General features: G+C 35.3%; 1 protein-coding gene and 1 long non-coding RNA gene across 2 annotated transcripts in view; both read left to right on the top strand.

Annotated features, from left to right (window-relative positions):
- Positions 1 to 22,105, top strand: part of LOC127985929 (uncharacterized) — a 100,186-nt gene that overhangs the window by 74,926 nt on the left and 3,155 nt on the right. The gene's annotated exons all lie outside the window — the stretch shown is intronic.
- On the top strand, positions 272 to 21,003 carry LOC127985923 (protein POF1B). The gene is made up of 13 exons (XM_052588135.1): positions 272 to 736; positions 3,679 to 3,747; positions 13,047 to 13,261; positions 13,788 to 13,821; positions 14,292 to 14,372; positions 14,670 to 14,762; positions 15,483 to 15,596; positions 15,702 to 15,854; positions 16,486 to 16,605; positions 17,534 to 17,662; positions 18,295 to 18,368; positions 18,455 to 18,578; positions 19,642 to 21,003. The coding sequence occupies exons 1-12, from the start codon at positions 383 to 385 to the stop codon at positions 18,573 to 18,575; spliced, it is 1,557 nt and encodes a 518-aa protein (XP_052444095.1). The 5' UTR covers positions 272 to 382; the 3' UTR covers positions 18,576 to 18,578; positions 19,642 to 21,003.

The following is a 22,105-nucleotide window of genomic DNA, read 5'->3' as shown; positions in this document are numbered from 1 at the left end:
ATTTGGTGGGTTTTTGTTAAATGTGAGGCAAAATCATCATAATTAAAAGAACCAAAGACTTAAACTACTTCAGTCTGTGTGCATTATTAATACACGAGTTTCACAATTTGAGTTGAATTCCTGAAATTAACTTTTCCACGACATTCTAATGTATTTATATGCACCTGTACTTCGCCTACTCCCTTTGGTTTAGTTTCAGATACTTGATATTTGAGCTGAGGGAGGAGTGCTTAGGAAAACACGCCTCTTCTCATTTATACAACTTCACTGGAGCGGTTTCAGGAGTAGGGCAGCGGCGCGCAGGAGGGCTTCGCTAACTTCACCCAGCACATTTTATATCAATGATATTTCTTTAATTTTCTGAACTTGCACAACCGCAGAAATGACTCTACCATACTCCCGAAGCGTGACGACACTGAAGACAGTGACCGTCGCGGAACCGAGCACACAGACTATCTTGACATCCACTCCTGTCGGGATAAGCGAAGGGTCGACGACTTACCGAACAGTAAACCTCGCCGGACCTCAGCTGCAGCCGGTCCAGTACATTAACAGCCAAATTGAGGGGAACGTGATGTACGGCGGCGCACGTTACCTGGTGCCTGTACAGCAGCGGCCCGCGGAGTCATACGTTTACCTGAGTCAGGCTCCGCGAGTCGTGCAACCGGTGTACTTACAGAACATCCAGCCCGTTAGCGTCAGCAGCGTCGACGAAACCGACACCTACAGACAAATAGTGAGTGTTCAATCTTATTGCTTCCCTACATTTGTATCAAAATGTTGCATATCACAAAAATATAATGTATTTGATTAATATATTGTATTTCACAATATAACTGCTGGCAGGGTTCCACCATAGAAAATATTACCAAAATTGTTAAAAGAAAAAAGAAAAGATGCTGCTGATCAGATGCTGTCGTGTCAGTACAGCTGTATTGTATTCAAGTTAAATGTCAGCAGTAGTGTGATGTAATGTGGTTCAAAAGTTTTAGGTTTCTTTAGCGCCCCCTCAGATCAGACAGACATAAATAGACCACCGTAAAAAGTTTTATGAAACCTGGACATTGTGCTCACAAGGTACAGTTCATTTAGTTTAAATGCATATATATATATTCGGATTAGATGTCCATTTAACATAGTCACATATTTTCTTATGAGTTAATTATAACTAGGCCTAATTTTCTTATATTTTGTATACTGCCTATGTATGATGCTATGCATGTGATTTTATAATTAGTCTTGTAGAATATACATTTAATTTAATGTGTCATAGAAGATGGTAAGCTAAATTAAAGCTACACTAAGTACCTTTTATGTTTGAAATTAACAACACAGCAAGATAATAGAGAAACATATATTTTTTTATGTTTATATTTTTTTGGGTGCCTTACCCTGAATCACTCTGGTAAGAGTGTTGTAATTATTTATATTTCAGAGCTGTCATTTGGTCCTTATTTCTTTATTTATAATTTTGGCATTTGTTTGACTACTGTAGTGAAAGGTGTCATAGTATATTGAAGCCCCAACAAATTAACCTTAAAAAGAGTTGTAAAAAGGGAAAGTAACCGTGTCATAATGAAGCATGTTTTGATTGCATTTCCTTTATCACATATTTAATGTACACTGTCTAGGTTCAGTTTTTGTGTGTTTTGAATTATAATAGTTTCCACTTACCTTATCTGATATGATTAATCTCGGAGTTACCAAACATATTTTAACTTGAATTAACTTTTATTTATTTAAAAAAAGCAACACACAACAACAACAAAATGCATATTTTTAAGATATGCATCTCTTCTTGTTATTTGTTTATATATATATATATATATATATATATGACATTATTTCCTACATGCAGAAGCCTGACCCTTAATTTTATACACAAATTTAGGTCATTAGAGCCACTCATGTAGACACACAGTATCATGAACCGTGTAATCTGAAGTATAAATGTAAACCCACTTTATAAAGACTTACATAATATGTAATTAGGTCAATTTACAAAATAAATGCAGGTCAATGCATGTCTGTTCATGAACATTAACCTGTTAACTGTCACTCAGGTTTTTGAAGATAGAGATGAATGTGCATGATACAAACCTAAATTTGTATAATTCACGACTGAAAACATTTTGTAACATGATTTTGATGTGCCATTTACATGGTAATGCAATGTCTGATTTTAAAATGGGTTTTAAAGGATGAATTTTGAGATTTTATGTTTTCAAGTGATATATAGCTTCTGATGATTTCTAAATAGTGATAGAGAAAAAGGCAACGAGGAAGTCTTTTTTTTAAACAAAGGTCAAAGCTCATTTTGTAATGTAGATTTCTGAGTGTGCTAGGGCTGCACAATTAATCGAATTTCTAATCGCAATTACAATTATGATTGCCACAATTACGTAATCGTTCAAAACGGCAATTAATCGGTCAAAGTCCGCTTATGTTATTCTGTTTACTTAAGATGCGTTTTTTTTCTTTCTACGTTATCCTAAGGGTTTTTTCCCATTTTTTTAATTTTCGTTTTAGTATAGCATTTATAATACCATTCATATTTTTACTTTTTCATTCTTTAAAGAAGAAACCAATCTGATGTATAGTTGACATTTGAGGCTTAATGCAACAGAAAAGCGCAACGTTTTCCATTTTAGAGTGTTTTCAGCTTGTTTATTTTTATATAAAAATACGGCATGCAGTTGCATCAAACAGTGGTATAAACATCATTCAGTGCAAATTGTGATAATCTTAATTAATAATCACAATTACAGTTTCAAGGGAATAATCGCCAATTATGATTTTTGTCATAATCGTGCAGCCCTAGAGTGTGCACTCTTGTCATAAATTCATCTATTACTTTTCCTACATCATTTTTAACAAACAATATTGGTAAAATATATATTTTATAGACCTTTACAACAATATATAGTTTGTCAAGATTAGATTAGATTAGATTGTAATATAGTATAGTCAACGTAGGCGTCCCGTATACGGGACGGGGTGACATTTAACAGGTTAAAATATTAAATTTTATACAAATTATTATTACAAAATAATTTGTAATTTATTTTAAAAAAAATATGTATAATGCGTTGTGTATTGTTTAACTGTTTAAATTTTGTTGAGAAAGGCTTTAATATGCTATTTAAATTAAATATTAATTAAATATAAATCTATGCATTTAACACACACTTTTATCCAAAGCGACTTACAAGGCTTTCAGGCCAACATTTTTTACCTAACGTGTTCCCTGGGAAACAATAATAATTGATTTGAATATTAATGGGAATCAAACCCATAACCTTGCGCTGCTAACGCAATGCTCTACCACTTGAGCCACAAGAACATTAATATTTAATGTCAGGTTCTGCTCTGGCAGTTTACCTATTTGATACTACACCGTGCTATTGATCAGTGTATGTCCATTTAACTTTTTTGTGTCTTTTTCTTGGCAATAATTGTGTACAGTACATCTTAAATGTGTATATTATTATTATTATTATTATTATTATTATTATTATATACATTTTTGAAGTCAACAAAGTTTCTGTTTATTTACTAGAGTAAAAAGTATGACAAGCATGAGTGTTTACATGTGTGTGTGTAAGTCTTGCGTCTTAGGACAAGAAAATGCATTTAAGAAGCCCTTATTTATTCATGTGTTTTTTCTTCTGTATTCAGAACATAAATGGACAAACTTCTGTCTTCAGCCAGTTATCCAGTCCAGTCAAAAGCCCTGAACCATCTGAGGTAATGAAATAACATTTACCGTGTATGTATAGAGGCACATATAATCAGTAACATGTACAGTAAACTGTTTGTATGCATTAATACGGTTAGCACACAAACACACACACCTGAAGTTACTCTTGAATTGACTTTCATACCTTTAGATGAAATAAACAAGGTACTGTACACTTTCTTCTGGGTTCGTACATGCCTCTGACTTATGATCTGAGCCAGGAGAACAAGCTTTAATTTTGCCCAGGCTTTAGTGTGTGTGTAGTTGCACGCACATATGCTTATATGAAAACAATTTGTGTTTGAGCGAAAGCACAGTACCTGCAGGGTTTAGGGTGTGTCTGACAGAAAGAATGGACTCTGTAATTCCCAGAGGAGACAGCGTGTTAACGCCCATTTAGATTGGACCTGACAATATTCATAATATTGCTAGGAAAGTGTCAGAGGGAGTTGCCCTTTAACGCAACTGTTGCTGTCAATCAGCCTGCAGGTGATAAGAAGATGACAGTTGTATGTTGGAAGAGCTTAAAACAAACACCTTGCTTTAGTTTATACGGCAAAATATTATTCACACTATCACACAATTTCTTCTCAAAGTTAGTGTACTTGTTTATTTAAAAAAAAGACAATTAAGATGTGAATTAAGTTAAATATCACTTGGGAATAGACTTGTGCCAGTATTCGGTAATGCAATATATTACGGTAATGAATATGCACGATATTGTTATTGTGGGCACTTATAAATACAGCAAATAATTATATATTAAAAATTATTCAGAATTTGAAATGCAATTTAAGAAAACTATTCCAATCAACCGGTCAAAATGCACAACATAAATGCATGCTGCTTGAAAGACGGGTGTGTGCTCTGATGTAAACAAGCATGCATGAGAAGCACATGGAGGAACACGTGAGAGACGCGCTGAATGAAAGCACATTCACTCTCTGACAGCAGATGGCGCTAAACTGCAGAGAATGCAGCCCTTACCCTGGAAACCCCATAAATAAAGCAGCTGCAATACTTTCTAAAACATATTTAAATCATTTTAAATAGGCATTCAGATTTGTGTATTTGCTATGATGTTCATCTTACCTATTGGTCTTTATAGTTCTTTTGCACTTTAATCTGTGCAAAATATTTAACTTTATATATATTTCTGAATTGCTTTATTTTATTAAAATTTATTGAAATTTTTTAGAAAAAAGTTATTTAACCTATTATACTTGTATTTACTATATACTATACTATATTTTGAGCACTTTTTAAAACTAAATTGCAATACCGTGATAATACCGTTTACCGTGATAAAAGCATGAGCAATTAATCGCAACAGGAAGATTTGATACCGGCATATCCCTACTTGGGGAACAGAACATATTTTTGTGCATAATTTCCATTTAAGCTGCAAAATGTGTCAAAATATAATTTTTTGTGTGTGTAGTGTGTATCTAGGTATGAAATTAGTTTTGGAAAATGGGAACTGGGATCAGATATCACACTCTAAAACATCTTTTTAATAAAAATAAATAAATAATCAATCGCTGATAAATAACAATTTAAGCTGAAAATATAAAACCATAATATTTTTATTGTGCCATAAGGTCAGTCTCTGACATTTAGACATTTCCTTTATTTGTGAAAGTCTTTTCACTGTACAAATTTGCAGGTCTTTCAAACATAAAACGCAGATGCAGAAGGCAAAACATGCATTCATTTTGTAAGTTGTCAGGTTTCTAGCAGCTTTATATATAAGATGATTTGTATAGGTGTTGAAAACTCATCCTGTGGGTTTAACTAATGGATGTTAAGGTCTAGTGTGTACCAGTGAAGGTGGAGTCACCAGCCTTTCATAAAGCAGCTTGAAAAGCATTACACACAATGATTTAATGAGGGCTGTCATAGGGTTGTGCCGGCAGACATGCTGGGACAGGAGTTGGGAGCGTATCTTCAGCTTCAAGTTTCGTAAACATAGGATGATTTTATTGTAATTAGGCATCTTGCACTCGGACATACTTGGGTTATCCTAAATTTTAGGTTTTGAAATGTGAGATAGAATTGAAGGCTGATCAGAAGTTTCTCATGATGTCATTGGTCTGACACATGCAGTGACGAATACAAAATTGGCCTCGAGTTAATGAGTCTTTCATGAGAAGAATGTGTGATGCATAATATTATGTGAGGTTCCGTTATGTTGAAATACTGTGCGAGAATTGAAGGGATATCGGCAGATGTGATATTATGAAGAAGTTATTATAATTGCTGAAGTTCAGTGATGTTGAATGTATAATTACTCAGTCTTGACTGGACTCAACTTCATTCCATTACTGAAAAATTAGAAGACAACCTTCACCTCTGGCTCAATTTACCACTTTCCATCCAGGGCAAAATAGCTTTGACAGTACTCCCAAAAATAAACTACTTATTCTCAATGATCCCAACCCAACCTTCTCTCACTTGGTTCAAATCTTTGGACTCCATTACCACCCGATTCTATTGGAAAAGTAAACCACCATGTATAAAATTAAGCTTTTTACAAAAACCCAAATCTTTAGGAGGCCACATATTGCTAGCAAACCAACTTCAATACATCTATAAATGGACTCATCCCACTCAGTCAGACATCATATACATTTTTCGCAGAGTGATTGTTCTAGATCTAGTCAAGATATAGAACAATCACTCTGCGAAAAATTGCACATATCAGACATCCCATTTATCAGTTAGTCCATTAAACACCACCCATGTTTCAAAGCCTTGCCCAATAGCTTCGCTCTGAAAGCCTGGTGGAAATAACACCAAATCACAAACTCCAATCAGGCTCCATCTAACCTCACCCCACTTTGGAACAACCCTTACTTCACAAGCAACAATAAAAAACACTACATTTACATAAATGGGCAGAAAAGAGCATCACGCATATTAATCACATTTTTCAGTCTAACAACCTGGTTTTCCTACTTAGTCCAGGAGTATGGTATCGGGAGGGACTCAAACCAGCTGTTTAATCTAAAATCAACACCAGAATCATTAATCTTCACCTTCCGCAGTAGCAGAATGAGTTAATATATCCTCCCTAAAAAAATCCTTTACAAAATTATAACCAATTCAAATAAAAGCCATAACTTTACCAACAATCAAATGGGAAGAAGACCTTTCTGTTGCTCCTGATACCGACTTCTTCTCAAATTTGTTTAAATATTTATTCCATGACTAAAAATGCCAACCTTCAGCTCATACAGTATAAGGCTCTTCATAGAACACACTACACTGGGGAAAGGCTGTCTGAAATGGGATTCATATCAGAAGCTTGATTACACTGCTCACAAAATTGTCTGGGAACATCTATCCATGCCACATGGCACTTCCCACCCATTAAACACTTTTGCAAAGACATCACTGAATCCCTATCCTGCCTCCTGGGCTGCCGCATTATCACCCTCACTCTGTATACTGAGTGATCTATCAACTCTCAGTCAGGAAATAACAAACAAAAGAATACTCCCTGTAGCTTTATCCCTCGCCAAGAAAACTATCTTCTTGAACTGGAAATCCCGGAAAAATCCCGGAAAAATTTGCTCACAGACTACATCTCCTTAGAACATGTTTCACCTCCTTACAATTCCACTCCAGATCAGACCTCATTCATCCTAATTATTTATTTATTCACATTATTATTATTATTATTATTATTATACATATTTATAAAAGGATTTAGTATTACTATGAGCGTTTCATTATTATTATTATTATTATTTTTGTTGTTAAAATCATAGAAACGTTGAGCAGTAATAAGATGATGTTGATGGGATATTTAGTATAAGTACGGAATGTTTTAATGAAGATCATAACACAAAATAACTAAAATAACTTAATATCTAAATATAACTAAATCTAATCTGCACCCAACATATATCACACAGGTTTTTAACGCACGGCATGCTGATTTTAATGTACAACACTTAATTATGAAAATTAATTTGACATGAACTAAGAGAAATTAATCAAGAGATAACATTACTGTCTACAGCCGCGAGAGGGCGCTGTCTTCAAATAAATAAATGCAACTTATAGTCCAGTGCGATATATAAGTGTGACTTATATATGTTTTTTTCCTCGTCATGACGTATTTTTGGACTGATGCGACTTATACTCCGGTGCGACTTATAGTCCGACAAATATGGTAATCGTACCATGAACTAAACAAATGTCCATCACCATCTGTATTATTATTATGCATGATACTACTTTAATACTACTACTATTATTCAGATGGTCATTGCTGTTTTTTCATTCGTTATCATCATTGCTGATGATTTAAAAAAAAATACTCAGTCTTGTTACTTGTTAAATTAATAATCCAGTATTGATGTACATTTTTTATATTTCAAACTAGTCTGTCATAAATCAAGATTTGAGCTGATGCAGGAGATTTTAGAAGACATTTGACAGAACGTTTTAAATGTGTGCAGGAAAAAAAAAATGTATGTGATAAAATAGATTTGCATTTAGCTGACAAAAGTGCTACTGAATCCACTAAATTGTCAATCAACAAATAATGTTATCATAGTAGTGGTATTATTATTATTTAAATTTCATTGTTTTACAGATGTACTCTCTACCACAGTTTTTTTTCTTTTCTTTTCTCAAAGTAGTTGTTTTACATAAGTTTTTTTTAATTATTTAAAAAATTTGTTTTACCTTACACATATTTTCTTTAATAAAACACATTTAGAAAGGCTTGTAATCATGATTTAATACATTATTAGTCGGACTGATGATTCAGAACATGATTAAAACTTTCTCTTTGACTTTTTCCCATGATTTCACTGCTTGACAGCACATTATTTAGGCTTGACTCATGCAAAACAGTGAATGAATGCAAAACCGTGTTAAGCTTCAGTGTAATGGTGGAGAGAAGTTGCAGTATGCAAAATTTCATTCATGTTTTCAATTTAAAAAATGTGAAATTCTCAGGTAAGACCTTAAGTAAATTGTCTTTCAAAATGAATCTGAAGGAACCATGATTGCTTGATTATAAAAAGCTTAATTAGTTCAAAAGGGTTCAACAACAGTTAAGCAGGTTCTTTGTAAAGGGATTTGGTTTACTTTCATTTAGAACAATTATTACCTAATGAATAGTTTGGAATTATATTTATCTTTTTTATGTTGTATAATGCTTAAAAAAAGAAAACACTTCCTTCAAATGTTAAATGTATCCCTCTCAAACTATTTGAAAACTGAGCCCCTCCTGCCTTTCACTGTAGACCACAGCAAATACCTGCTGTTCTTGCACTGGAACACAGAGGCTTTTGACTCACACGTTGACCCATTTTTGCAGACAGTAAGGTATTGTGCAAAGCCAAAGTCAGAGAGGAAATACGGGCACAGATTTAGTAGCAGTGATTGGGTTTATTTAGTCTTCTCATAATTCATGGAAACATGCTAATCAAAAGTTAGATAATGTATAACAGTTTGTTCTGCTTTTATATCAAAGTGGACGGACACTTAAGCCTGCGGTTCCTAATTTCTGGGTAAAAATGTAAACACTTTTGCCAGCTCAACGAAAAGTAAGATTTTTTTTTTTTTAACAGCTTTTGATAACAAACAGGCTTGTGTGAATGGTCTTGGTCTCAGCCCTGGAATTTACATAAGTTTGATGAAAAAGATTAATCAAAGGACAACCCTGATTTAAATTACAAAGTATTTTTCAGATCTTTATTAACAAAGTTTTTTGTTTTTTTATTTTAGAATCACAAATTGCAATGTAATTGAAGCACTTCCTGTGCATTTATTGCAGAGTTATTCAATGCTGCTGTGGGAACTGTGGTTACATCATTACACCCGAATGAAATTTGCATATAACAGAAAGTTTAGGTGATCTGGAATTACTCTAAGAAATCTTCTGTGCACTGACTCTTTCTATAACTCATGTATCATTTTTAATGCATGCTCTTACTTTGGATTAAGTGGGAATTTGTTCAAAAGTTAGTTTTGGTGATACTTCCTCTAGTGATTGAGTGAAACTAGAAGCACTAAACTCTGTTATGTGCCCTTGCTTGCTGTGTGCAGAACCTGCTGCGACTTGTCAGATACTAAAAGGCCAAAGGTCCAAAGTACATTTCAATCATTGATTATTTCTTATCTTTCTAATCTTGTAAGAACACCCCCAAAAGGAATCTTCAATTTACACAACTCTACATTCACTCATGCACAGCTAATCCTGTAAAAATCACAAGTTTAGTAATATGCGCAACTGTTAACGAGCTCGGCTCATTGTTGTTACAGCTTCAAACTGGTTTTGGCATGGCGTTCTTATTAGTGTGAGACCACACAAACACACACCCAGTTAACACCGTCACTGTTGGTCTTTCTGTCACAGAATGAGAGGAATGATCTCAAAGACTGACACACCTACTGTCAAAAACAGATGCTAATGCCTGCAGACACCTGGACAAGTTTCTCTTTTCCATAGTGCTTCTGCAGCACTTTTAAACTTGCATTTATTTTTATTTTTTTGTGAGAGAACATTTAAGGTACATGCTCCAGATGCTGTTCTGCATGCCACTAGCAACACGAAGGCATGAACACCTGCAGGTTATGTTATTCCGTCAAGAAAAGCACAATCACAAACGTGCAAAAATGCAGCTGATGTGAAAAAATGGTACAATAATTAAATAAAAATGCAGTAATTGTTTATTTTTTAAGAACTACATTGGGATTCAAATGGGATTCTAATAAAAATCACTACTGAGAATAATAGGAAAAATAGAAATTTCCAGTCATTGCAGTGGTGGTATTTATTACAGGTTTTCTGAAATGTTATGTTTACATATGCAAATTAGGCATAGTTGAATTAAATATGCACTATTTTGCATACATTTTTTGATCTGGAAATGTATTTTAGATGTTTTATTTCCTCTAGTCTGAAACAGCAGAAATGCCAAAAGCCCCAAATCTAAAAATGTATCAGTACCTGAAACAAAAAAACAACCTTTATTTATTTATTATTAAATGTTTTATATTTTGATTTTAGGGTGAAATATGACCTGGGCATTTTTGGTGAGATTCAGCCAGTAACTTCTAACAGTTTAACTTAAAATAGATAATGTCACATGGGTAAGTATGCCAGTGCAATTTAAATATTTAAACATAAGATCTTGTGTAGTGTCAGTTCAATTTTAATTCTGGATGAAACTAGACCCTGAGTGAACCCTCAATAATTCTTTCTCACGGATGAGTGGAATCCAGCCCGACCACTCCGACACACCTCAAGTTCTGGATGTTACTGGAGGAATGACAGAACTGTTGCTTTATACCTTGCATTCAATGTTGTGCTATTTAAACACTGCGAATGCTTTTCAAATCCAAAACATCAATCATTTTGAAACTCTATTAACTAGGGATGAAAGCACTATTCATGCACCTAAATAGAACATTTGGCCAGTAATTATTTTTAAAGGGGAGCTATTATGCTTTTTCATGTTTTCAACTTTAGTTAGTCTGTAATGTTGCTGTTTGAGCATAAAAAAAGTTTAAAAAAAAAGTCCAATTCAAAAGGAGATTTTTTTTTTATATAACAGAAATCACTTTTCAAAAACTACAACGAACAACTCATTTGGACTACAACGCATATTTTCCGGGATTTGTGATATCACAAAGATTGACGAATGGGATGAGACCTGGTTGAGCTGCTCTAGACCAGACAACGATTTTCATCACTATGTCGGAGTGTTCCCAAGACAGACGAGCTTGGAGTGGTTAGAATCATCCAGCTTTAAAATCGCACTCAAATTGATTTTATTTGATTGAGTACACCCCCAAAACAAAATCAAGACTTGTAAACAAGCATAATAGGACCCCTTTAAAAAGTAGCTTTCACAGCTTTATATATTATCTAATCTTAAAAGTAGAGTAGGCGATTTTGGAGAGGTTAGCAATAGCAAACAAGCTTTGAAAGCATAAGATACCACCCTCCCTGTAAATCACTCTCCAAAGCCACTTCTACTCCAAAACACATGAACGTTCAGAGGCAGACCAGAGGCTAACCAGTGACACGATGAGAGACGGCATAGGTCTGAATGCAATGCTGGTTACCTCATGATGAGAAAACATTATAAAGAGCATAATATTACAATAATAGCGTCATCCATTCTCGCTCGGTCTACAGTAGCGTAATGGAATGCGCTGATGATGTATCGTGTCTGTTCGAAAAGGTATGCAAATATATCTGTTGACAGTCAGATAGGACAGCCTATTATAGCCCTCGGACCGAGGGATATGATTGGATGATCGGTTTATGGTCCTACGCTTTCCACAGACAATACACAAATACATTTACTGACTGTAAACTCAGCAGTTGCTATCGGGATATGAAGAGACTTTCAGCCAGCATAACAAAAATTTTTTTGAACCAAATCACTTCCCCCGACTTTTAAAGAGAAAACAGATATTTAGCAATAGAAATTATGGATTTCTTTGAATTTTTAACATGACATAGAATTTTTTTTTCATTGCAGAATGTAATGTAACTCTTTATATAAGTTAGGTTGGATATTCAAATTATGTCCAACTTTATCTGCATACATACAGTATACTCATGTACACCACATTATACACTGCAACATCATTATATTCTGTAAGACTGCTTTTGAACATTGTGTACTGTGGGAAAACTATGAAAAACTTTGAAAAATCAGCAATGCAGATCATTTAAAATACGCATATATTGGCCGATCATATTGTGCATTTCCACCGCTACTAATGCTTTCTAGTGGACGACAATGTACAAAATGTAGAATTTGCATAAAGAACCACCCATTAACATCTTCAGTAACTTATGTGCCATTTTTTTTTGCCGCTCCCCAGGATGCCTTTAGTATGTATAGTCCACTCAGTTCTTGGTATGTAGTTTTCTTTGCTGCTTTTAAGAGTATTGTTAAAGAAGTCACTCAGGAGTGATCTGAATTGACAGAAAGGGGTGTGGTGTTTCACTCACTTTGAGGTGTGGACTGGCTGATGACTCTCAATCACATTCCAGTGTAAAGAATTTAACACATACTTGGAAAAAGTGAACCCTCATTTCTAAGCATACATAGACAGAGGTTGTGGCCTTCTTGTGAAGTTTCCTCCATTTTGACCTACTAACTGTTATGTAAGAATCACATTTTGCATGTTACAAGGAAGAGCAGTGTTGATCCTGTAACTGATTTGTTTGATTAATTGATGAAAATAGCATATTTTTGTAACTAAATGAAAGTTTAGCAATCCCACTCAAAATATCCTGTCCATCCGTTATGCCTTTTTCCAGTCGGAGCTGGTGGAGACATCAAGCATTCGAGAGGAAGTCGTGGACCTGAAAGAAATAAAGAATGGTCATTCTGAGATTAAGACCGAGGTTATCGATGTGGAACCGATCGCCAAGATGGACAACCGCTTCTTTGGCGAGCTTCTTGCCGAGGTTTACCGCAAGAACTGCGATATTCACACCTGCATCTCCGAGCATGTGGCCAAGATTCGTGGAAGGTGAGGTGCTGCTCTTTATTTATATTTAACGATCTAGAACACCCTTCATAATACATCACAAGCTAATTTGTAAAATTGCGTCAATAAATTACAATTTAAATGTAGTTGTGCTGTGCAAATCGCATTTTCCATTCTTAAATTTTTTTTTTTTTTTTGGAAAAATTTGAAGTTGAAGATTTACATGCAGATAACCCTTACCAGCCATTAACCCCGTCAATCTAAATCATTGAAGACTTGAGAAATTGAGAAAACCAATTACAGGCCATTATCTAAAAGGAAATCTCACCTGTTTACTTAATCTGCTGTCACCTTCACAAATGACTTATTAGAGTGTTCAAAAACCTGAAACCTCAACACCTTGTCCAAAACTGCAATGCTTAATCCATTGAGTAATGGCGAGTTAATAGGTTCTGTACTTTACATGTTGGAAATGATTGTGAGAACAGCAACACCTCTGGACGCCTCTGCTTTAAGGCTCTCTTTTTTTCTTTTTTTGACTCAATCATATTGTTCTTTGTCTCTGCAGGAAACACCTTCTGGACCCCACCATTGACTACAAGGTAGGGAGTGGCAAATTGTTCAGTTCCTGTGGATTTGGGTGAACGTTTTCAATGTTGCATAAAGGATTTCAAGTTTCAGTTGGTTAATTTAAACCTTAATGTTATCATTAGCGATGAAAATCAATCAATGACATTAATATCACTTTTGCATTTTTTGACATTTGCTAAAAAAAAAAATGTTGTTCATGGACACAGAAACTTCACTGCACCTGTACTATAGTGAAAATGTTTTTACATTTCATTTTCATATTTTTGTTGGGGCAAGTAAATGTATGGTCGTGATACCATAATAAAGAAAGAAGAATCATTTTAAATGTAATTCTTGAACAGAAAAGCATATTAAGTAGTATGCACTGCATAAACATTTTTTACCTATTATATAATTTTTTTATAAAGTTGTTAAACTTCATACACTGAAGTTGATGAACACATATATCTGTCTCTCTCTCTGTGTGTGTGTGTGTGTGTAGGTGGAAAAAGAAGAAATCGAGAGTGTCATTCCTGAAGGAGTGTCCGAACTGACTAAGCAGCAAATCCGCTACCTGCTGCAGGTGAGAGCTTACAGACACATTATGAATGTCAGCCCCACCCACCTCTCAGTACACCCCACCCTCAGACGCCTCTCCTGACAGCAGATCATTCGTTTATGAGCCTGTCCCAGGAACCCGTTTCTCCAGGCACAACCGAGTCTCACAGTTGTTCTGTTTATTTCACATAGGAATACAATAAAAATAGACACCCACAGATAGTTTTTTAAAAGTTGTTTAAAATTATAGATGTGTGACACATTCAACTTTGAGTTAGTTAGATTAGATTAGATTAAACGTTCTCTTCTTTCTCTCATGTAGACTCGTATGACGGCTGATAAGACCATGCGTCTGTTGATGGCCACATTCAGCAGTCTGCGAGAGGAGCTAGTGCATATGCAGGATGATCTGAGGGTGAGTACAATCATTCTACCACTAAACCAAACAACAGTGTCCTGTCCTGTAGAAACAGTCCTCATTTTCCACTGTATGGTGATGAAATATTAGGTTCTGCCCCGTGGGCGTGTGTTTGTTGTACAACCCAGCTTTCAGCTGACCTTGTCTTTTTCAAGGTGTGATGCATGTAGAAACCGATTCAAGGCTATGATGCAACAGCCCTTCAATATTACATCATCTTCATTTTGTTGCAAATAAAACTATTTTTATCAAAGTATTTATACAGAATGTTTTTTTATATATATATACATGGGAAATTACAAGACTTCATATGTCAACTATAATAATATACATGTTGTTTTTGCAAGATCATATTCAGATTATTGTGGAATGTCATAAGTATATCACAAAAATCAAACCTGGTGTGTTGGTACAGCAAGGGGTAATTCTTCCAAAGCTTTAATTTCCTGTTTGACTGAAGCCTCCGCTCAGTTAAATAAAAAACCTCATTGGGTCACTGCAGATACATGAACATCTTTTCATTCAGTAAGCCAACATGGTGTGAACAACAGCTACTGAAGACTACAGCTACTACATCAGTGTCTGTGCTGCCTTCCACTTAAAAGTATGGAAAGCGTTTCTCCCTTTTGAAAACCCCAAAGCCTATTTTTATTACACTAACCATGCAGTTACATGGTTTTTTGCATGTGGATTTATTGTGTGTGTTTTATGGTGCAGCGTCTGGAGAGTGAGAAGGAGGAGCTGGAGAGAGATCTGAGCTTCAAGGCAGATCAGGCTCTGCAATACGACCGACTACTGGAGACCGTTCGGGAGCACAACAGACAGCTGCAGGTAGGGGGCGCCACCACAAAACTTCCCTTCATCACCCTTCATCGCTTCTGCAAAATAAATCAATAACCCTCATATAATCATGACATTATATGATATCTCTCTCAGGCTTCTGTGAAGGAAAGTAATAATGCTCAGCGTATTCTAGAAAGTCAGCTACTGACCATGCAGAGCAAGGACCCCAGCAAAGACTTCCAAATTAAAGAATTGGAGGGCAGCAAAAGAGCTTTGGAGCAGGAGAACGAGCTGCTCAGGAAGAAGGTGGGCAAAATAAACTCCGTTTTTTTAACTGCATGTGTTCAGTAAGTGCGTAATCACAAATATTTACATTTAGAAACACATTTGCTGCATAATACATTTTTTTTTTTTTTACTTTTTATTATTTAAATACTACTTATTACAGAAACTTGTTGTGAACGTGTAAATATAATTAAGCCTATGTGTTGTTACATGAACAATTATAAAAAAACAACAACAGCATGTTATACACATGACAGCTCTCGGTTCATTTCCAGACAGATATGAATTAAATTGATGGTTCATTAAGTCACATCCATCACCGCTCTGTTGGCCTGTGTCACTAAACCTTTCATTAAAAGAACTGACATGTCTGAGTCAATCGTTCATAAAGCCGACTGCACTGGTCACACTGCATGTTTGTGTGCGGTGAAGTGTGCACTAAAGGCGACGCTGATGGTTCATGGACATTTAAACTCAACACAGTCAATTCACAATGTAAACTCACACTTTGTGATGTTATCATTAATTGTCATCAAATACAGGGATAATTAGAAGTCTTGTATCTTGTGTAAATTACAAGATCTTATTTTTGTCTTCCCTTGTTGTCTTCCTTTTAATGTTTTGTGTGGATTTCTGGGTATGTCTCCCACAGCTGGCCGGGCAGTGCAGTAGTTCGACTGTCCAAATCAAAACACAGGAGCTGTCCAGAGAGTATGAACAGATGCTGAGGGATCTACGAGAGGAGAAGGACAGAGAACTCAGTAACCTGCGGGTAAATAAGGAGAAAAAACAAACTAACACCTTTTGTCACTTTTAGCTAAAACCCACTTAACCATGGTAAAATTGGTATAATGCACAGCCTCAAGTTGCTAATGACTTTTATAAAATGGCATCAAGACCAATATGATAACGACTCAAATGTAAACGGACTCAAATATAGTTCAGTAATATAGTGATGTTTCCAAATTGTTGGCTGTGTATGGTTGTCAAACTGTTTAGTGTTAAATACACTACCGTTCAAATCTTTGGGGTTGGAAAGATTTTTGGAATGTTTTTGAAGGAAGTTTCTTATGCTCAACAAGACTGCATTGATTAACATCACAAAAAAACTGTAATAATGTTAAATATTATTACAATTTAAAAGTACCATTTTCTATTTGAATGTATTTTGGAATCTATTTTATTCCTGGCAAATCTGAATTTTCAGCAGTCTTTACTCCAGTCTTTAGTGTCACGAGATCCTTAAGAAATCTGACCTTGGACCACAAAACCAGTCAGAAGGGTATTTTTTTATTTTATTTAAATTTATACATCGCGTGAAAGTAAGCTGAATAAACAAGCTTTCTATAGATGTATGGTTTATTAGGATTGGACAATATCAACTATTTTGAAAATTTGGAATCTGAGGGTGCAAAAAATAAAACAATATTGAGAAAATTGCCTTAAATCATCCAAATTAAGTTCTAAGCAATGCATTTTACTAATCAAAACTTAAGTTTTGATATATTTATGGTAGGAAATGTACAAAATATCTTCAGGGAACATGATCTTTATTTAATATTCACTTATTATCAATTGAATGCATCCTTTTTGAATAAAACGATTAATTTCTTAAAATAAAAAAAATAAAACAGAAACCAAATGGTGTGAATGGTAGTGTATTCAATACATAATGCATATTCTTATTTATTCTTTTCTAGAGTCAACTTGTAAAGATCCAGACCGAGCGCACCATTATACAGACCTCTGACAGCGGTTTGGAGATGCGTATCTCTGAGCTTCTGTCCAAACTAGAGCAGCGTGAAAGTGTCATCAAACACCAGGAAGAGGTACGTCAACACTATTATACAGACATAAGATGCACACAATCAGTCCTGCCATGTGATGTATCTGCGTGACATTTGCCCAATGTTTCCTTGAGTTATGGCCGTCAACAGTAACCGAAATTTGACAGCTTGAACGCCTGCTGGGAAAACTTAAAGCTCAATGTGTTGAGTCGTTGCCTTTTTTGAACCTTTAATTTCTGTCATGCCATGTAACATTTATTTTTTTTATTTTATTTTTTAATTTAATCCCTGTTTTAACCCTTAAATTATGGACCAATAGGATTACAGTTAATCGAGGTTTTTTATTATTACCATATTACATTTGTTATATACATTCTTTTTTGTTGTAGTTGTAAAAACAGATATTTAATAATATTATTTAATCAGACCATACTGACATGTTTAAGGAAAACATTATGAAGTCTGTTTCTGAACAAGTCAGCGAATAAGAATGGTTCTCATCATAAGGAGTGGCAATTGACATCATAGTTCACATTCTTTTGCTTTTTTTAGCCTCTGCATTATCTCAGCCTCATTACTTTTCAGGAATGTGAATTCATTGTACAATTTGAAAAGATGCCTCTCTTCTTTCCTATTAGAGTACTTAATTCTGACCTTTGACCTCGCGTTTTCAGGAAATCAGACGACTCAAACAGCAGAAGACCGACTCCAACTCCAGCAGTACAACGAGGACTGTCGTTACCAAGAGGTGTGTGTGTATCGCATATAAGAACCATGTACTAAACTGCAATTCAGTCCTAATCATCATTTTAAACTTTTTCCTATCATGAGCAGATACATGAACCAGTACCCTATTCTGGGTCTGCTGAGTGACGAGTACCAGTACACACCACCCATTAAAGAGGACAGGACTGTCATCATCGAGAGTACGGGGGTCAGCACGCGAGTCATCTAGACTGTAAGACTTTACATTATTTGGAAAGGGACACATTTCTGTAGGTGCAATGGCTTTTATGATGCTTTGAAATAAAAGCTTTAAGAAAAGGAGGGCATTTATATAAAAGTCCTAAAGGTACTGTAACCCAAAACTAAAAATCATTGACCTTGGGCTACAGTTTTCAGTTCTCAGTGGTACATGTATATTTCTTGAAAAAGAAACCAAATGGTATGAAGAAACTGTAGGGGCACTAGAAGTTTCACATGATTGCCATCATTTCACACCTTGTCCAAAGCATTTATCTCAAGCATGTGTTTGTCTGGGAACAGAACACTGAAGTACACTGTTCAGTAGTTAATAATAGATGGCTTTCTGGCGTAGAGGGCCCATGCTAAATTCTACTTGAGCATAATTGAACGAGGCTGTCATTCGGAGCCCTACTTGTGATGTCACTGAACTCGCCACAAACTACATTTTGCGAGTGACCTCATTATTTTATACACAGTTAACAATGAAAAAACAAACTGATGCAATATAGCAGAATGCATATTTAATCACATTGCTGCTTAAACGAAGAATTGCCTTGCCATAAGCACAGCAAAGCCCACTGAAACCAGAGGGGCTGTGATCTCGCACTAGTTTTAAACGTTAATATGTGCTGTAAGTTTCAGCAGTACTCCTCTACAGCCCACTGAATGTTTCCATTGACACCGGCAGTGCCAGAACGTCTTTTAGAAAACGTGTCGAGTTGACAAATTCCAGAATGGATGAACCGATTTTTCAAAGTCTCATTGCTGGGCGTACGTTCTGGGAATGAAGCCAGCGCGTCTGTTTCCACACATTTGCATCAGAATGAGGACAGACTGGGCTGCAATTCAAGGTTTACTACAAAGAAAGTTTGCCAGCAGCATTTTATCATTCATAGTACTATACAAAACAAATCACGAAATCTGACAAGCATTCTCGAGCTATAATAAACGCTAACGTGTAGAATAAGTCCCAGAATTAGATAAGATAGTTATCAATTGACCAGTGTATAAGGATTCCTCCCGTCCATAAAGAACTCTTTCTTTCTTTCTGACAGGAATGAACAGGAAGAAGATTTAGAGGCCTCCCCGTGTTCCCGTCCAAATCTCATTCCCTCCCTCTCTCTGCCTGCATGCTGCCCTCCTTCCAGTGGATTCTATTGGTGATGGTGGCGCTGACTTTTTAGTTTCCATGCTTTGGATTTGAATAATGCCATATGAAGTAAGAACTAGAATGGCGTTTAATTTATTATACATACTACTGATAGTTATTTTTATATTTTTGAGTCCTATGATGCGCCACAAACTTTAGCCTCCTGTCAACACTACAGTAAATGTAAATATATGGAGAGAAGTGATTTGAAAGTATCATATACGGTACCTTGGTAGGAATAAAAGTTGAGCATTGGCAGTAATGTAAAAGGGGATTCCTGGTTGGTTTTCTTATTCATTTGGGCATATTCATTAGGCTAATTCTATTCGGTTTCTATTCTATTTTTTGCTGAATAAAAGTATTCATTTAAAATAATAATAATAAAAAGAACTGATCCCAAACTTTTAAACAGTAGTGTATACATAAACCGGTATAGTGTATCTGAAAACAGGAAATAACATTGTTTACAAAACTGACACAGGGTGGCGCCAACACAGTAATAACACAGTCTTATTTATTGGTTTGGCTGATACTTTGGTAGACCTCTAATATGTAATGTAAGCTGGTGAGGGGTTTTACTGCTTTAAAGTGGTTGATAGCACATGGGGTAACAGTGATTTCTGTAGGCTATCTATACATTCTCACAACTAAACTGTACGGAAAAAAGAAATCTGCCAAATGGTCAACTTTGTCCTATATCTAAACACTGGTTAGAAGACATTTTTTAAACAAAATTAACAAACAGAAAAACTCTGCTCAGTAGACACTGGCAGCTATAGGGCTTTTATTTTTTATTTTTTTTGTCTGAAACCGCTGGGATGTTTTCGTCATGGTACATTGAATATTTCTACAATTTCTGCATGAATCAAGTGGTTTTTCCACTATATTATTCTTCATAAGACTCTGAGACTTGCTATGTTTGAGTGTGGAGTTTACCTTTATTTCTGTGCAATTGTTAGACTTGAGACTGCTGTGTGATGTCATCAAGCAGTAGATCGTAGCATTACAGGTAGCTTGGATGACTAGACATTTTTTAAATATCTTGATGTGACCAAAGAAAGTCTGCTCTTTGAACTCTACAACAATACTGTGTTCACGTGATATCCTGACTCAATGCATCTTATCTGTTTAAATGTTGGGGTGCCCCTTTAAATTCTTAAACTTTACAATCAGAATATTCCATCTGCAGCATTTATCTCTTTTGTGGATGTAACTTTACATCTTGTAACTGTTTGTGCTTGAAATAAAGAATTTTTTGAACTCTTGACATCTGAGGGTGTTTATTTAGAACTCCAAAATACTCTGCTTTGTTTCCTAATTATTTTTCTGGATTGGAATTTTATTTTGGTATTAGTATATATTAGTATTAGTTTTATTTTTATACTATTATAACTTTTAATATTTTGAATTTGATAAGATTTTTATATTTAGTTTTTAACTTTAATTTTACTTGTGTTAATTTGTTTATGTCTAAATAGTTTTAAATAAGCTTAAATAATATTTTATTTTATTTCAGTTAATTCAGTTTCAAGTAACAAAAGTTAACAAGAATATCCTTGGAATGAATTGCGTAAAAAAGTAAAGCTAGAGTCAAGAAATAACTAGTCTTGTCACCAGAGGGCGCTAAACAACAACGATTCCTTTCTATCACAGGACAGCGATTAAACTTCGCCTCCATCTGCACAATGAGGTCATTATATCCGAAAGGGCTTGACTACCATTTTGTTTCATTCGTAGCATAAAATGGAGTAAATGAAAGTATTTTCCTGTAAATGCCACTTACGATAATCCTGAAAGTTAATTTCAAAACGGAAATAACAGCAAAGTCCTTGCACACTTTTTTGTTATTATTTAGTTCTTTAGGCAATGTGCATATAGGCCTACTCTAGTTATCTGAATTCAAAAACGTAATTTGTTAAATATAAGTTCTATAAAACAAATGTAGGCTATATGAGTGCCCTGAAAGACAGTTTGTGAGCACCATACTCCACCAGTTACAAAGATGAGATCCAGTAACAGATAACGATGACATAATCAGAGATCAAATCAAATTGGATCTTCAGCTCAAATTTAGCAGAACCTCTTCAAAATTCAGCCCACACCCATCAGTGAGGTGCTAAACACCACCAGTGCCTTCTGTCCCACAACACCTACAAAGACTTTAAGAACAGACATCACCCCAGACTAATGACATTTCCCCCCTTCACTCGTTGGCTAACTTTCTCTCTCTCTCTCTCTCTCTCTCTCTCTCTCTCTCTCTCTCTCTCTCTCTCTCTCTCTCCTGATGATCCCACGGCCCTGCTGTGCTTTACAGTGCAGTAGGAGAGCAGGGGCAGTAATGCAAAGGCATTGATTATGGCTGATAATTC

Source organism: Carassius gibelio, chromosome B21 (genome assembly GCF_023724105.1).
Source record: "Carassius gibelio isolate Cgi1373 ecotype wild population from Czech Republic chromosome B21, carGib1.2-hapl.c, whole genome shotgun sequence".
Lineage (NCBI taxonomy): Eukaryota > Metazoa > Chordata > Actinopteri > Cypriniformes > Cyprinidae > Carassius > Carassius gibelio.
This window is presented reverse-complemented; position numbering and strand designations above follow the sequence as displayed.